The sequence below is a fragment of the Galeopterus variegatus genome, unplaced genomic scaffold, assembly GCF_000696425.1.
Source record: "Galeopterus variegatus unplaced genomic scaffold, G_variegatus-3.0.2 Scaffold2360, whole genome shotgun sequence".
Taxonomy (NCBI): domain Eukaryota; kingdom Metazoa; phylum Chordata; class Mammalia; order Dermoptera; family Cynocephalidae; genus Galeopterus; species Galeopterus variegatus.
The window spans coordinates 31,006-46,748 of NW_007728471.1; the positions used below are offsets into that span (position 1 = coordinate 31,006).

The window sequence follows — 15,743 nt, forward strand, 5'->3', positions numbered from 1 at the left end:
TCGTGTCTGGCAATGGATCGCAACCCTCAGTGTCGCGCCCGTACCAGACCGGGACTGGCAACGGGATCGCAACCCTCGGTGCTGCTCCCGCACCTCGCTCAGCCAGTGAGTGGGAACCGGTCTGTATGTGGGATCCGAACCCTCGGCGGGAGCGCTGCCATGCTTGCAAGCGGCGCACCACAGCAGTGCGCCACCAGGCCAGCCCAGATGGTGTGCCATTTCTGAGCTCGGACCTCAAGGGGCCTTGCAGCTTCTCCTCTCACTCCTGGCTCTGGCATGTGAACGAGCTTGGGTCACCCTGCTGGAGGATGAGAGATGACATGGAGGGAGAGTTCAGTCATCCCAGCTGAGGCTATCCTAGCCGGACAGCCCTAGGCAACCTGCCGACTGACCTCCGATGCAAGAGTCAGCCCAGCAGAGACCAGAAGAACTGCCTACCTGAGCCCTGCCCAAATTGATATCCCACCTAATTGTAAGTTAAATAAATGGCTGTTTTTTCAAGCTGCAAAGTTTTGGGGAGTAGTTTATTACACAGCAAGTGCTGACTGATAACAGTCTTGAATTGCTGGAAATCTTCCTGGATCTTTATAGTAAATTCTTCCTTTTGTTTTTTTCTTGAGCTACTTCAGTGAGTTTCTTTTGCTTGTAGCCCACGAGGTTTAAGAATTATACACTTCTTGTTTAGGTGGCTTCCAGGGATTTGGAGAGCTGGGCAGATGGAGCGTTGGCAGCTGGCAAGAGGAGGAAAAAGCAGTCAGTGGGGCTTTTCTGCAAGATGGAAATGTCCCACAGACAGATGATTGGGAAACCGAAAAGGAGAAGGAGGGGTTTTCCTGTGGAAACCTCCTGCCCAGGAACCTTATCCTGTCACCAGACCCAGGATTCCCTTCTGACCTCGTAGGCTGACAGTACAGGTGCCCACACTTTAGCTGTTTATTCGTATTCTCTGTCTGTCAGTGCTGCAGCAAAGAGAAGGAGATAGACATCATCACCATCATCATCATGAACTAAATTGTGTCCAAATTCATATGTTGAAGTCCTAGTGCCCAATGTGACTGTATTTGGAGACAGATTCTTCAAAGAGACAAAAACATTCAATGAGGTCATAAGGGTGGAGTCCTGACCCAATAGGACTTGTGTCCTTATAAGAAGAGGAAGAGACACCAGGGATGCATGCTCACAGAGAAAAGTTCATGCGAGGACACAGTGAGAAGGTAGCCATCATCTGCAAGCCACAGAGAAAGGCTTTAGTAGAAGCCAAACCTGCCAACACCTTGATCTTAGACTTCCCAGTCTCCAGAACTTTGAGAAAATAAATTTCTGTTGTTTAAGCCACCCAGTCTATGGCATTTTATTATCGCAGGCTGAGCAAACTAATACAATCATCATCATTACACGGCTGACATTTATTGAAGCTTTACCATGTGCCTGGCACTGTTCACAATACTTTATTCCCACCATTTTATTTAGTCCTCACTTTTACCCTTTGAGGTAGGTATGACCATAACCCTGTTTTTCACATGGGGCACAGAGAGGTTAAAGGACTCTCCTAAATTCCACAAGCTAGTGTTTGGCAGAGCTGGGATGTGAACCCAAGTAGCCTGGCTTCAGGTCCATGCCCCTAACTGCAAAGGACCGGGATCTCTCTTGGCCTTTGGTATGTGCGGTGGACATGTTTGGGGTTCCTGCCCAGCCCCTCACCCTCTTTTCTGAGAATTGCCCGTCCCCACTGGGAAGGTCCAGGCAGGCATGTGTATACCTCAAGGCCTCATCTCCAGGATCACAGCTGATTGGACAAAGCTGGTTCCTTCTGGCTGACATCACCATTGGCCTGTCCTGGGAGTCTGTTGTCTGCAACTAAATAGGTCTTGCTAAGAAGGTGGGGGGGGGGGAACAGTAAGTGACCCCTCTTGCCTGCTCAGGAGGGTAGGGACTTGGAGTGGTTTGGGTGAGGATTTTCATATCAGCCTGATTTCTCACCATTCCCCTCTTTGGAATTAGATCTGGGTTCAGTTCGGGTTCAGCCGTTCATTAGCTGTGTGCCCTTGGGCAAGTGATGAACTTTTCTGAGCTTTAGTTAGAGAACAGTTAACAGCACCCATCCCTGAGAGCTGGGGCTTTCACGCTTCGGGCACTTACCGAGGGCCCAGGAAATGAGCGCTGCCACACCGATGAGGGTAAGGGGGGTGGTTCAGGCAGCAGCCTGGCCCTCCTCTTCCTGGAGATGGTTCCACCCAGAACTCATGGCCTGAAAGCGGGGCCCCAGTCTCTCGGCTGGTCCACAAGGCTTCTCCACACCGTTCCAACCTGCAGATTTCTCTTCCTCAGTACACAAGTTACAAAGGCTTAGATAGTTGATGATAGAAAAAAAAAAAAAAAAAAAACAACAACCAAAAACGGCGGCGTAGGGTAGGGTCCCGAACAAAGAGTCAGGCAGGGCCACCTCTCCCAGAGCCTTAGTCTCCTCTTGGACAAAAATGATACCTTCATCCTTCTGCCCTCGCCCCCCACCAGCTCTTGTAGAAATTGAAAAGAATAATGTTTAGGAAGCACATCACAGGTGCTCAATACGTGGTAAGATATTAGTAGTATTATACTAATCAGTAACACGTATAGGATAAAATGTCAGTCGGATTTAAGTCAGATCTCATCCCTCCTCTGCTCTGAACCCTCCCTGGCTCTGGTTTCACTCAGAGCAAAAGCCAAGTCCTTATATGGCCTGCAAGGTCCTGTACTGTCTGGCTCACCTCCCCCACCCTCCCGTTCTCTTCCCATTTTTCACACCACTCAGGCCACACTGGCCTCCTCGCTGTTTCCAGAACATTCTGGGCAAGTCTCACCTCAGGGCCTCTGCAGCTGCACTTCCCTCTGCCAGGTACGCCCTTCCCCGCATGCCCACGCGGCTGTCCCCCGCCCTTCCTTCCCTCAAATGTCACTTTCTCAGGGAGCCCTTCCCTGACTTGGTTAAATGGCACCCTCTGCCCCCTCCCGCCACGTCCCCCTTCCCGGCCTTACTCCTCTCGTTAGCACTCGGCCTTATCCAACGTACTGTCGCTATTTTACTTGTTCCTCATGGTTAGTGTCAGTATCCCTGACTAGGACGAAAGTTCCACAAGGATGGGACTCTCCGCTGTTCACCCCCCGGTATCCTCAGTGCCTGGCACAGCGTGGGCACTCAGTAGGTAGGTGTAGAGGGAACGAATATATCATGGGCCATTTCCCAGGCACTGCTTTAAGCGCTTTGGAAATATTAGCTAATTTCTTTTTCACAACAACCCCGTGAGGTGTGTGCTATTATTAATTGTTCCCATTTTGCAGATGGACAAACTGAGGCACAGAGAGGAAAGCGACTTGCCCACAGTCTCACTACTAGTGAGTAACAGAGCTGGGATTTGAACCTGCGCAGCACAGCCCCAGCGCCCTCTTCTGTCTCATTGTCCATGATGTCAATTTGGGGACTGATGAGCCAGACGGGCTCCCCAGAGCTCACTGTCGCCCTCTCCAATGGGGCTGTTGGTTTGTCTCTGTCTCAATGCACAGTGAGCTCTGCGCTTTGTGGGGGATGAGTAGACAGGGTGAGGGACAGGAGGTACCTTTGGTTCTGGATGATGGTGAAGCATATGCCTCCGATCAGTGCTGTGGCTCCCAGAATCCCGGCCATGAGGAGGCTGATGGCAGATCCTCCTGACAGGGAGAAAGTGGGGTCTGGCTTGAGGGGCTCAGCATCCATGGGGTCCACGTTGGCTCCTAGAGACCAAGGAGGGGTGACCAAGGCAGGGTGAGATTGGAGGAGCCACTCTCCCTCTCTCCATACATCCCAATCCCGTCATCCTACCTCCTGAATGTCTCTTCAATCCATCTCCTTCTCCTCGCCCTCTGGGTCTCCACCCCTGCCTCCTCCCTGCCTCCTTTTCCATTCTAGCCCCCACCCATTGCTCTATCACATTGAAGCCAGAAGGTCTTTCTAAATCTTACACTTGATCCTGTTCCCCCATGCTCAGAACCCTGCTGTGGCTCCCCAGTACTCTGGGGAGGAAGCCAGTCCCTCACCTTGGACTTTGAGGGACTGCCACCTGGCCAGCCTCATCTCCTTCCACTCCCCCGCCTTTATAACCCAGTCCCAGTGGACCCCACTCAATTTCCTAAGCTCACCTCTCTTTCTCCCACATCCAGGTCTGTTTATGCTGTTCTCTCTCTCTGGAATGCTATTTGTGCCATTTTTTTAAAAAGATGACCGGTAAGGGGATCTAAACCCTTGATGGTGTCGTCAGCACCACGCTCTCCCAAGTGAGCTAACCGGCCATCCCTATATAGAGATCCGAACCCATGACCTTGGTGTTATCAGCACCGCACTCTCCCAAGTGAGCCACGGGCCGGCCCTGTGGCTAAGTTTCTAATACATAAAACTTGGGAGACATAATTCAAGTTTCAGTGAGTTTCAGGGGGACATAATTCAATCCACTACAAATGGTATATAGGATCACCCCCACTATTCACAGGAGTAAACTGAGGCTCAGAGAGGGGAAGCCACTTGCCCTAAGACACCCATCCCGGAAGGCATGGAGGCAGGAATTAAACCCAGGTTTGACTGGCTCCAAAACCACCTCTCTGATCCCAACAACCTGCTGTTCTTGTTATTGCGCCCAGGACTTCACATGCGCTAATGAATATGGTAGCAGTCACAAAATAAGTAAACACTAATGATAATGCTGATTGTAGCAATGAGACTAGCTCGTGTTTATTGAGCACTCACTCATGTTCAGTAGTGCTAGGTGCTATTATTTTAAGCTGTTTACCTGCTTATCTCATTGGATGCTCACAACTACACTTTGGGGTGAGCTCCATTATTTCTCCAGTTTTTTTTTTTTTCCTTTTTGTCTTTTTTCGTGTCCGGCAATGGATTGCAACCCTCAGTGTCACACCCGTACTGGACCGGGACCGGCAACGGGATCACAACCCTCGGCGTTGGGCCTGCACCTCGCTCAGCCAGTGAGCGGGAACCGGTCTGTATGTGGGATCCGAACCCTCGGTGGGAGCGCTGCCTCACTCCCAAGCGGCGCACTGTAGCAGTGCGCCACCGGGCCGGCCCATTTCTCCAGTTTTATAGATGAGGAATCTGAGGCATAGAGAAGTCAAGGCATTGGTCCAAAGTCACACAGCCAGGAAGCGATGGAGCCAGAATTCAAATTCCAAAGCCCGTGCTCTGAATCACTCCTTATACTATGATCTGCGTTTTTTGCAGGTGTGTGTGGAGACAGAGAGCTGAAGGAGTTTCCCATGTTCACGTAGCCAGCAAATGGCTGGAGCTGGGACCCAGGTAACCTGGTCCAGATCCTCAGCTGGGCCTTCATTAGAATTAACCTCCTTGAGCTCCAGCCTCCCATCTGAAAATGGGCTAATAATCCACAGCCCACCAGGTGGATGGAAGAACGGAATGACATTTTGGCTATAGGGTCTAAGACAGGACTGCTTGTAGAAGGTGGCTCAACGGAACCAAGAAAACTGCCACAGACCGGCGAAGGTACAGAGATCTTGGAAGCGATGGAGGACTCATGTGGCAGCAAGGCGGTCACAAGCTCAGAGAACAGCTGTTCCTCGCTGTTCTTGGCCCAGATGCTCCCAGGACAGCTGCCAGATGAACGGCTTCTCCCCAGTCCCACAGGGCTCCCCATTGAGGTCCCAGCTCAACACAGCCTCAGGGTTCATTGTCACCGCCCGTTGCAGGATCGCCACGTAGTTGAGGTCACTCTGGATAATGCCGTGGATAGCCTCTGGGAATGTCAACAGGGGCACTGGGTTGGGGCTGTCTGTGAACAGGCAGCAAGGCCACATGGGCAGAGACCACTCAGAGAGGCTGGGTATTTCTTCTGCCCACCAAGAAGGAATTCATCCATCCATTCATTCATTCACCAACAAGTGTGTTTGGAGTGCGCAGTCTGTACCCAGGACTGCTGTAGACCGTGGTGTATCAAAACTGTTGGTGACCCACTCTAACTCCCCACACTTACCACTTGCAACTGCCAGCACCTGCATCCCATTGCCTGGTGAGGGGGCTTGGATGTGTGGTCCCCTCCAAAACTCATGTGGAAATTTGATCCCCAATGTGGCAGTGTTGGAAACTGATTGAGTCATGGGGGCGGATCCCTCATGAATGTGTTAATGCTCTCCCTGGGGGAGGGGGGATAGTGAGTGAGTTCTCGCTCTATTAGTTCCTGCGAGAGCTGGTTGTTTAAAGGACTCTGGCACCTCCTCTCTCTTGCTTCCTCTTGCCATATGATCTGCTCGTACCCAACAGCAGCCTGCTACTTTCCGCCACGAGTAGAAGCAGCCTGAGGCCCATGCCAGATGCAGCTGTCCCAGAATCGTAAGCCAAATAAACCTCTGTGCTTTATACATTACCCAGTCTCAGGTAATTCTGTTAGAGCCACACAAAATGGACTAAAACACCTGGGGAACTTTGCTGGCTACCAGAGCCCACTCTGCCCAGGGAGGCAGTGGGCTAGAAGTGCTGGGGAATGAGCACCTCTGGGAGCAGCCCTCCACAATGACCAGGGCAGGTGGGCATATAAACACCCCTGCTCCCTCACCCTCAGGTGGGACAACTCGGGAATCCTGAGTTCTCCCTTGGGTCTGTGTTCCAGTTGCCCACAGGGACAACTGTCTTGAGAACACAGCCTTATTTTTCCCTGACCTCTCTGCCTCACTTTCCCACTTCTCAGTTCTGTGCACCTCCCAAGCAAACTATTGGCCTTCGAGTCCTCACCTCTCAATCTGCTTCCGGAAGAAGCAAATCTAGGATATTGGGCTCAGCAGTGCAGTCCCTGTCCTCATGGACCTGACAGTTGAGTGGAGAGACAGTCAACAAATGGATGAATAAATACATAGTGGTGGTAAGTGCTGTGAAGAAAATGGAAGGGGGCTGCAGGGTTGGCCTGGATGGGGAGTCAAGGAGGCCATCTCTGAGGAGTTGACGTTCGAGCAGAGTCCTGAAGGAGGTGAGGAAGGAGCCACGTGGATTCTGGGGAAGAAGTGTTCCAGGCAGTGGGAACAGCAAGTGCTAAGGCCCTGAGGTGGGTGAGAGCCAAGGTGCTCAGAGAGAGGAGGGGACGGGCGAGAGAGGAGGGAGAAGTCAGAGAGGTCACGGGGGTGGATCATGCAGGGCCTGAGTGAGATGGGAGCTATGAGAGGACTCTGAGCAGAGGATGGTTGTGAGCCGGCTTAGGCTTGAAGCGAATCTTCCTGGCTAACATGTGAGAAACTGACTTTCAGGATGCAGGAGTGGAAACTGGGAGCCCAGTGAGGAAGTACCTGAAGTGGCCCATCATTCTCTTTCCACATTTTTCAGTGAAAGGCTCTGAGGCCGGGAGGTCCTTAGGGCCAGTCCTAATGGTCAGAGAGGGCATATCTGGGATTTGAACTCAGGCAGTTTGATTTTGTGGTGTGTGCTGAGAACCTCAATCCAGAGCTGATTTCCGATTTCAGTGCAATGTGATAAGGAAAAAGAACTTCAGCACAACCAGAGCATGCAAGGAAGGCTTCCCGGAAAAGGTGGTGCCTGAGCTAAGCCTTGAAGGAAGAGAAAGAGCCCACCAGGTGTACAAACAAGAACCAGAGAACGGTCGTGGGGATTGTGCTCATTACTGTGAGTCTAGTGACAATCTAAGCACATATATTAACTCATGGCTTAGATTGAGTGACACCCATGCGTGGGTGGCAAAATCATTTAGTAGGCTGTGATCAGCATTTAAAACATGAAAAGAAACAGTATAGAAAACATCAGAGTGCATTCTTCATACCAATGATTGTTGTCTTCTCACACCTGTTTTTCAGTCAGTTGTGGGATGTACTGGGTCATACTGTGAAACACCTTTCTTCAAATAGTCACTGGATTCACTCATTTATTTAATCCTTACAACAACCCTGTGAGGTAGTGTCAAGCTGGGTCACAGACCCTTCAAACCTGTCCTGTGCAGACGGGGTCACAGACCCCTCATATGCAGACTGGGTCACAAATTACTCATATGCAGGTCTCGAGCTAGGTAATTGGAAAAAGATCCTAGGAGCTGCTGGCAAGGTTGACATGCTTTATTCAGACATGAACTGAGCCCCCAGACTCGTAGTGGATGAGAGCTGTTCTCTTTTATGCTAGAGTCAGATAACTAAGGAACACATGGGTGCAAGTCAGATAGCCAAGGAAGACCTGGGTGCACCTGTGCAATTAATGTATTTGCAACAGACAGGCTGAGTTATGAGGTGAGGGAGCCTGACACGTCTGTCTCTATTTCCCTCACACTCTACCCCTTCAGGGTCCCTTGTCATACAATCTACGCATCTGGAGTCTTCTGTGATGTTCCCTTAGTGAGGATAGCCAACCCTTACATCCATAAGCCACAGCAGCAATACAGTATATATATATCAGTCATCATTGGGGTGATTTTCCATGGGAATCCTGCAGCCACACTGGTGGGAGACTCGGTGCAAGCAGACGCATTGGCCACATGAACATATGTGCCCAGTCGACTACGGTGTTAGCAGCCACAAGACTATGGGCAAAAAGACAAAAGAGTTAGTACAAATGTGCCCTTTAAAATAGAGCATTTATCTGTTCCAGGCCATGTTACCTTTACTCAAGGAGGCCATGTACTTGTCAACCAAGGTGAGACTTGCAAGTCTTTTTCCAATCCTTTCCGCCAAGGCCCAATTAGGCCTACCCAGCCTATATGGGGGGCTTTTATTTTCCAAGACCATTCCCTCTGTATTGTCTGCCCTTGCTGTAAACAGGTCGCAGCTGGTAGGAGGATATTTCCATTGATACCATATCCTGATTTCAGGAGGTCATCCTTGGTAGTAAGTTGCAGTGACCCCACGTAATAGATCCTCCACTGGAGACGGCCCGCGCTTACAAGGTTTCTCGTTTAGGGTTCAAACCATTGGCCATAAACACCTTCAGGGATGGGGGGTGGGTGTATAGTCTCAGTCCCCTTTTCAAAAGCCCATTGTTCCTTTCAATCATTCCCATAACTCTTGCCACATGGCTTGTCCCCACAGGGGTCGGTGGCCTACCATGCACCATTGGTATTTCCAGGTAGATATCCAAACGGTAAGACCCTTGTATACTGCCCAACTGTCTGCACATATAGTCAATGGCCCAGGTTCATTTTTAATCACCATCCATACTTCTCTTAACTCAGCCCATTGGCTACTTTGCCCTGTGCCATTTTCATATGATATGGTATCTGTTAAGGGCTGGACAGCAACGGCCGTCCGTGATGCTGAGGGGCCCGTGATGGAGCCATCTGTACACCAGGCTTGCTCCACGATAGGTCCCTGTCTGTTATGGAATGATGTGACCTCTACCTCCAGGGGTAGGGGTTGTGTCAAGGTCTCCTCCACTATTTCTATTGGTCCTGACGCAGTCTGTAGTTCATCTGATGGAGGGCTTGTAGGTATCGTTTTTCTTTTGTTCTGTATATGCTCCCCATTTGGACAGAGTGGGAGTTTGAGCTACACCTGTTTTGGGGGCGGTTGCCCACATGTGCAGCCAACCCAGTATGAGCTACATTGTCCTTACTAGGACCTTGGCAGCTCCTGTTATAGCCTCAGTGGCCACCAGGGCAGAATACACACTGCCAACTGTTTCTCTACCAGGGAGTAATGCATTTCAGCGCCCTTCCAGGGCTGGGACCAAAGGTGTTCGGAATTGGTCCAGTCTCTGCCACAAACCCCATCCTGACCCTTCTTGGGTTATACGTACGTCTAGTTCAAAAAGCTTAGTGAGATCAGCCACTCGTAAAGCCCGCACTTGCCTGTATTCCTCTCTTTGTAGCCCAGTAAGCTCATTCTACTTCCTCAGTCCCATCCCAGGGGGCTCCTTTCTTTGTTAATGCATACAGCAGGCATGCCATTTGGGCCATATGGGGGCACAAAAGCTGTCCAATACCTCAGAAGTCCCAAATATGTCTGTAGCTGAGCTACTCTTGTGGGCCAAGGGTATGCTTGTATTTTGTCTATAGTAGCTTCTGGGATGACTTGCGTCTTACCCAACCAGACAACTCCCAAGAATTTGACTGACAGCCCAGGTCCCTGTACCTCGGTTGTGCCCACGGTCCATCCACATTGCTCCAAACAACCCAACAGCGCCGGGGCCACCTGCATTAAGTCTGCAAGAGAATCAGACGTTAGTAAGATATCATCTATGTAATGAAACATTGTAACCATGTTGGGCCCCCTCCACCCGGCCAGGTCCCCAGCCACTAAACTGTGACAGATGGCTGGGCCATGCAGGCATCCCTGGGGCAATACCTGAAAAGTCCATCGCCTTCCCTCCTAGGTGAAAGCAAATTGATCTTGGCTATCAGCCGAGATTGGAAGAGAGAAAAAAGCATTTGCCAGGTCCAATACATAATGATAAGTTCCCAGCTGAGTCGTCAGCTGATCCATTAAATCATGAACTGAAGGCACAGCCACGTGCAAAGGAGGCACTGCTTTGTTCAGTTCTCGATAATCCACAGTTATTCTCCAGGTACCATCAGGCTTTTTCACTGGCCATACCAGGGCATTAAGTGGGCTATGTGCTGGACGAATAATGCCAACTTTCTCTAACTCCAATATAATGGCACCTATCTCTGTATGTCCTCCTGGTAGGAGATACTGCTTCACACTGACTACACGTCTTGGCTTGGGTTACACCTGTGGGTGACGTTCAGCATATCCCCGTAATACAGGCTTTACTGTCCATATTTGCAGCCAAAATTCTCCAACTGTTGTTGGCAGATGCAAACCATAAAATACATCTATACCCAGGTCTGGGGTCACTGTCGCCACCACCAAGACTCTCACCAGATGTGTATGTGTTCCCTGGACTTCAGACTTTCTGGCCTCAGAAACTGTAACGTATAAATTTCATTTTCTTATAAGCTACGCAGTTCCTGGTATTTTGTTACAAGTAACAGAAACAGACTAATACACTTGGGTCTTCCTTCTTTCCCTTAGTGTTCATTGCACCTTTAAAAACCTTTTAATGGACGTTCTTCCTTGCCTCCTGTGTCCCTGCTCCTTGCTCCATTCTATGCTTAATTGACACGCCCTGTTTAGATGAGAAAACCAGCCTCTAAAATAGCACTTTGGACGCTTCTGGCTGCAAAAAATGAATAATCCAATTCAAAATGGCTTAAAACTCTGATGCGTGTTATCCTATGTAGCAGGAATTCCAAAGACAGAGCAGTTTCAATAGTAGCACCAACTGTGCAGGGCCTGCGTGTCCCTTCCCCAGCCTCCGCAGGCTGTCTTCTGAGGCTGACTTCCCCCACGGCGCAAGATGGTGGCCACCGCAGCATCCAGAGACAGAAAAGGGGAATTGCTGCCCCTGGTTCTCTACAAGATCCAATAAAATCCCTCCCACCAGCCTTCAAGTAGACTTCCTCTCACTGGGCATTGGCCAGAACCAGGTCACATGCCCGTTCCTGGGGATGGGAGCATCATGATTGGTTCAGCCTTTAACCAATCAGGATTTGTCCTTGGGGGAGAGGAGCTCCTGTCCTGAAGCCACAGTCAAGGGCAGGAAGGAGGGTGGCTATTGCACAGCGAGGAAGCCGGGAGGGGTGGATGGCACAGGAGCCTCCGCAGCAGCCTCTGCCAGTCTCCCCAGCCTCCCACATCTGTGGTGGGCACCTGGCTGCCCAATCAAAATCCACAGCCCTCAAGTTCTTCTCTGTTTTTCCTCATGCTTAAGAGCAGCCGTGTGGAGAGGTCTGCGTGGTGGGGAGCTGAGGCCTCTTGCCAGCAGCTGTGTGAATGAGCCACAAGATATAGAACGTTTTCATTACCGCAAGAGATTCCTTTGTGCCCCTTTGGAGTTAATCCTTCCACCCCAGTAATCACTGATTTGTTTTTTAAAAAATAAGATTAGATTTATCATTCTTAGCATTTCTCATCAGTAGAACCACCCTGAACGCACTCTTCTGAGTACAGTTGGAGCACTCATTTCACTTAGCGTGATTCTGAGAGTCAGCCACTTAGTCGCATGTCACAACACTTCATTCTTTTTGTACTGCAGAGCGGTATAGTCGTCTCTCGGTATGTGCAGGGCATTGGTTCCAGAAACTCGCGCAGATACCAAAATCCCTGGATGCTCATGTCCCTCATATGTACTAAATAGTGTGGTATTTGCACATGGAACCCACGCAGCCCTGCGTATGCCTTATGAAATCATCTGTAGGTTACTTACAATGCCTAACACAACACAAATCCTACGTAAATAGTTGTCACACTGTATTATTTTTCGTTTGTATTTTTTAATTGTTGTATTGTTATTTCTAATTTTTTTTCCTGAGTATTTTTCATCTGAGGTTGGTCGAGTCTGCAGATGAGGAGGGCTAACTGTATTCTATTTATGGGTGTACCACAGTTTGCTTATCTGTTAATCAGTATTTTTAAAAGTTTCCTCAGGTGGTTCCAATGTGAAAGGGAGGTTAGAAGCCTTGCTCTGAGCTTGGGGCTCTAAACCTAGGAACCTATGATCTTATACATTTATGATCCTCTGTACACGATCCTGATGACCTCAGCTACTGAATGTGGGAAAGGCAAGGATGAGTGCTGGGATCAAGCCCGTGCCTTTGGAAGGGTCATTCCCCCAGCCGTGTGCCTGCCTGATGGGCTGGGCAATGAGAAGCCAATGATGCACAGCAGTGTGGCCATGAGAAGGCTACTGCCGTGCCTTTGCCCCCTGCCATTGCCTCTTCTTGGAGCACACTTCCGCTTTCTTCAATTGTTCAAGGAATACCCGCGGTTTCTGCTCTCAGCCCCCAACTCCCCCTCTTCTAGAGAGCCAATCAGAATTCTAGCAACTGCGGCCAAGAGAATAGTCCCGATAGTTCAGAACGTGCTCCTCAGGCCAGAGCACCCTCTGCTCAGCTCCCAGTCCAGCCTCCCGTTGCTTGGCTATGAGTCTGTCATTTGGGCTGTAACATTAATTTGTCTTGCTGTGAATGATAAATGGCAGCTGTTGTTATTGCTCCACCCCATCCTGTTCCACCTTGCCACACTCTTCTCTGGAAGCTGACGCAGCTCAATCTATATTCACACCCCTCTTCTTGGAGGAAGCGTTTATAGTGCTCTGTGTGAATGGCGCCCTCTGGTGGGGGAAGTGTGTATTTGGGGTTGAGGACAATGGGAGGTTGGGGGCTTGTCTAGACAGGGGTCCAAGCCAGGGCCTTGCATCTCTGGGTGGAGGGAGTGCAGAAGATCAGGACCCACCTAATTACAGCTCCTGGGGATCACAAGTAAACACTCCCTGTTTACCACGGAGCGCTGCCACATGGAAAACGTGGATTATTGATGAGTGTCAACTCCCAGCTGGGCAGGGCAGGGACCTTGCCCTGGCTGCGGCCAGGATAGTTTCCTCTTTTGAGGAAGAAACAAGGCTAGGCTCCAAGAGGAGATTAACAGCTCCTTGGCTTTGTGCCTGCTCCCCAGGCAAATGACACCCACCAGCCCACTGCAAAAAGTTTTTGGTGGAATCCGTTCTCCAAATATCCGTCAGGAAACTTTTCAGTTGAGAAACAGACCTTCAGGGGCTGAAGGTTTAGTATAAAGGTTTAGTTTAGCAAACCCCCTCAGGGGCTGAAGGTTTACTATCTCTGCAGAAGGAATAAGCTTTTGGAAGACATGCTCCTAATACCCATGCCCCCTTCTTGCTTGGTAATACAAACCCTGACTTTTAAATGGACACAAGAGAGCCCAACAAAAATACTATGTTTTCTAGGTTTCCTGGAGCTAAGTGTGGCCATGCAACTAAATTTTGGCCAATAGGTACATGTAGAGGTGCTGTATGGGACATCCAGGAACTGGCCTTAAAGAGAGTTTACCTAACCCCTTCTTCGTTTTCACTACCGACTAGAATGTGGATATGATGGCTGGAGCTCCAGCAGCCATCTTGGACTGCAAATTATGTACCGAAGGTGACAGAGATATAAAAGGTATAAAAGCAGGCCAGGTCCCAACTATTACGAAACTGCCATATTAGCCCTGGTCTCTTTACCTTCAGACTCCATTTACTTATTTGACTTTTAAGAGAAATAAGCATTTATTTCTTTTTCTTTAACTTTGGCTGGGGCTGTGGCAGCAGCAGGAGCAGCAGCCACAAATGCAGATGGATCAGCCAAGAAGGCCTTGACCTTTCCAGCAAGTAGGAAGGTGTAGTCAGTCTCCACAGACAAAGCCAGGTCCTGCTGTACCCCCTGATGATAGAATGGGGTACTGATGCAATAGTTGGGTAAGCAATCTGCAGACAGACGCTGGTGACATTGTGCACACCCTCCAGGAAGCGAGAATGCAGAATATCCTCTGTGAGGTCAAGCACTTAGGAGTTGTAGAGGCTGCCGTGGTCAAACGCCTGCTGGATGAACAGCCCGAAGGAGAAGGGGGAGATGTTCAGCACGCTCAGCAGTGTGGCTTCGCTGGCCTCTGCTTCGTCTCCAGTCTTAATCAGCTGCACGTCACTCAGGATTTCAATGGTGCCCCCGGAGAGTTTAGTGGTGATGCCAAAAGCCTGGAAGAAGGAGATCTTCTTGGGCCCCAGACTAGTGTTCTGGGCTGGCACAGTGACTTCACATGGGGCAGTGTCAGCAGCACGGGCAGCAGCTAGCACCTTACTGGACAGCAGCAGGTCCCTGATCTCAGTGAGGTCCTCCTTGGTGAACGCAAAGCCCACATTGCCCCAGGTGTGAGGCAACAGATTCTCCAAAGCTGGGTTGTTTTCCGGATGCTCTCGGATGGCCTTGCACATCATGGTCTTCTCGCCCATCAGCGCCACAGCCTTTCCTCCGAGGGATGTGCGGATCTGCTGCATCTGCTCGGAGCCCACGTTGTCTGCTCCCACAATGCAGCATTTTAGATAATCATCCAAAAGTTGGATGATCTTAAGGAAGTAGTTGGATTTGCAGGTCACCCTGTCATCCCTGGACATCACGGTTGTGCGTCAGGGATTGCCACGCCAGGGGCTTAAAGACAATGTCACTCTCATGAGGATGACTGGTGAGAGCTCAGACTCCTTTTATATAAAAGAGAATTAAACTTCCATATGGGTTGGGCCATTTGATTTTGGGTTTTCCTGTTACTTGAGTCTGAACTAGTTTTGACAAAATGCTCTCTCTGGGAGAAGAAATGCAGGGTGCACCCCATTAGGGTGGGTGTATCTTTTAATGTTTTTTGGGATCTAAATGGCAGGAATCTGACTTGAAGCAGTTTAAGATAAAAGAGAAATTTGTTATGAGGGAATTTCAAGATAAGAGTGGGGCTGAGGCTTAGGGTCTCTCTCTCTCTCTCTCTGCCACAGATTCTTTCTTTTCTCTCTCTCTTTACAGACTGGCTTTCTCCTCAGAGGCCAGAACACAGCTGCCCGCAATTCCAAAGTTCTCTCATACTTTTGGACACCCAGAGGGAGACAGGTCCCCCCCCACCCCTTGTTTTGAACTGTGAGTCAGTGCAGACACAGCCCCTCCTTTCAGTGTGCTGGGGGGTCCTGACTGGAAGGCTCTGGCCACACGGAGGCTCTGAGCTTTCCCCCCTCATGACCTCCTGAGCCACATCCACTGCCATCCCCCAGCATCTAACTCCCCAGCCCTTTCCCCAGCCTCATCACTCCCCTTTGCTAGTATCTGTCATCCCAATTGTCTCAACTGGAACAAACACTCAGCCATTAAAATCTGGGGTTCCTAGATGAATTTAACTATGTGGGGAACCAT

At 50.0% G+C, this 15,743-nt stretch overlaps 1 protein-coding gene and 1 pseudogene across 1 annotated transcript; both read right to left on the bottom strand.

Moving 5' to 3' along the window:
• Positions 1-1,780: 1,780 nt before the first annotated feature.
• On the bottom strand, positions 1,781-6,033 carry IGSF23 (immunoglobulin superfamily, member 23). Its single transcript, XM_008581468.1, has 4 exons — positions 6,009-6,033; positions 5,610-5,807; positions 3,594-3,747; positions 1,781-1,871 (listed from the first exon to the last, which is right to left on the bottom strand). The coding sequence occupies exons 1-4, from the start codon at positions 6,031-6,033 to the stop codon at positions 1,781-1,783; spliced, it is 468 nt and encodes a 155-aa protein (XP_008579690.1).
• An 8,060-nt stretch (positions 6,034-14,093) lies between these two features.
• On the bottom strand, positions 14,094-14,965 carry LOC103597597 (annotated as a pseudogene).
• Positions 14,966-15,743: the final 778 nt, after the last annotated feature.

What these genes read in the sequence shown, in the direction of transcription:
- IGSF23 (XM_008581468.1), bottom strand. Translation starts at nt 6,033, where the DNA reads ATGCAGGTGCTGGCAGTTGCAAGTG. An exon ending in GGTGCTGGCAGTTGCAAGTG is followed by an intron (nt 5,808 to 6,008) that starts GTAAGTGTGGGG and finishes GCCTGTTCACAG; the next exon opens with ACAGCCCCAACCCAGTGCCC. An exon ending in GCTGTCCTGGGAGCATCTGG is followed by an intron (nt 3,748 to 5,609) that starts GCCAAGAACAGC and finishes CTTGGTCTCTAG; the next exon opens with GAGCCAACGTGGACCCCATG.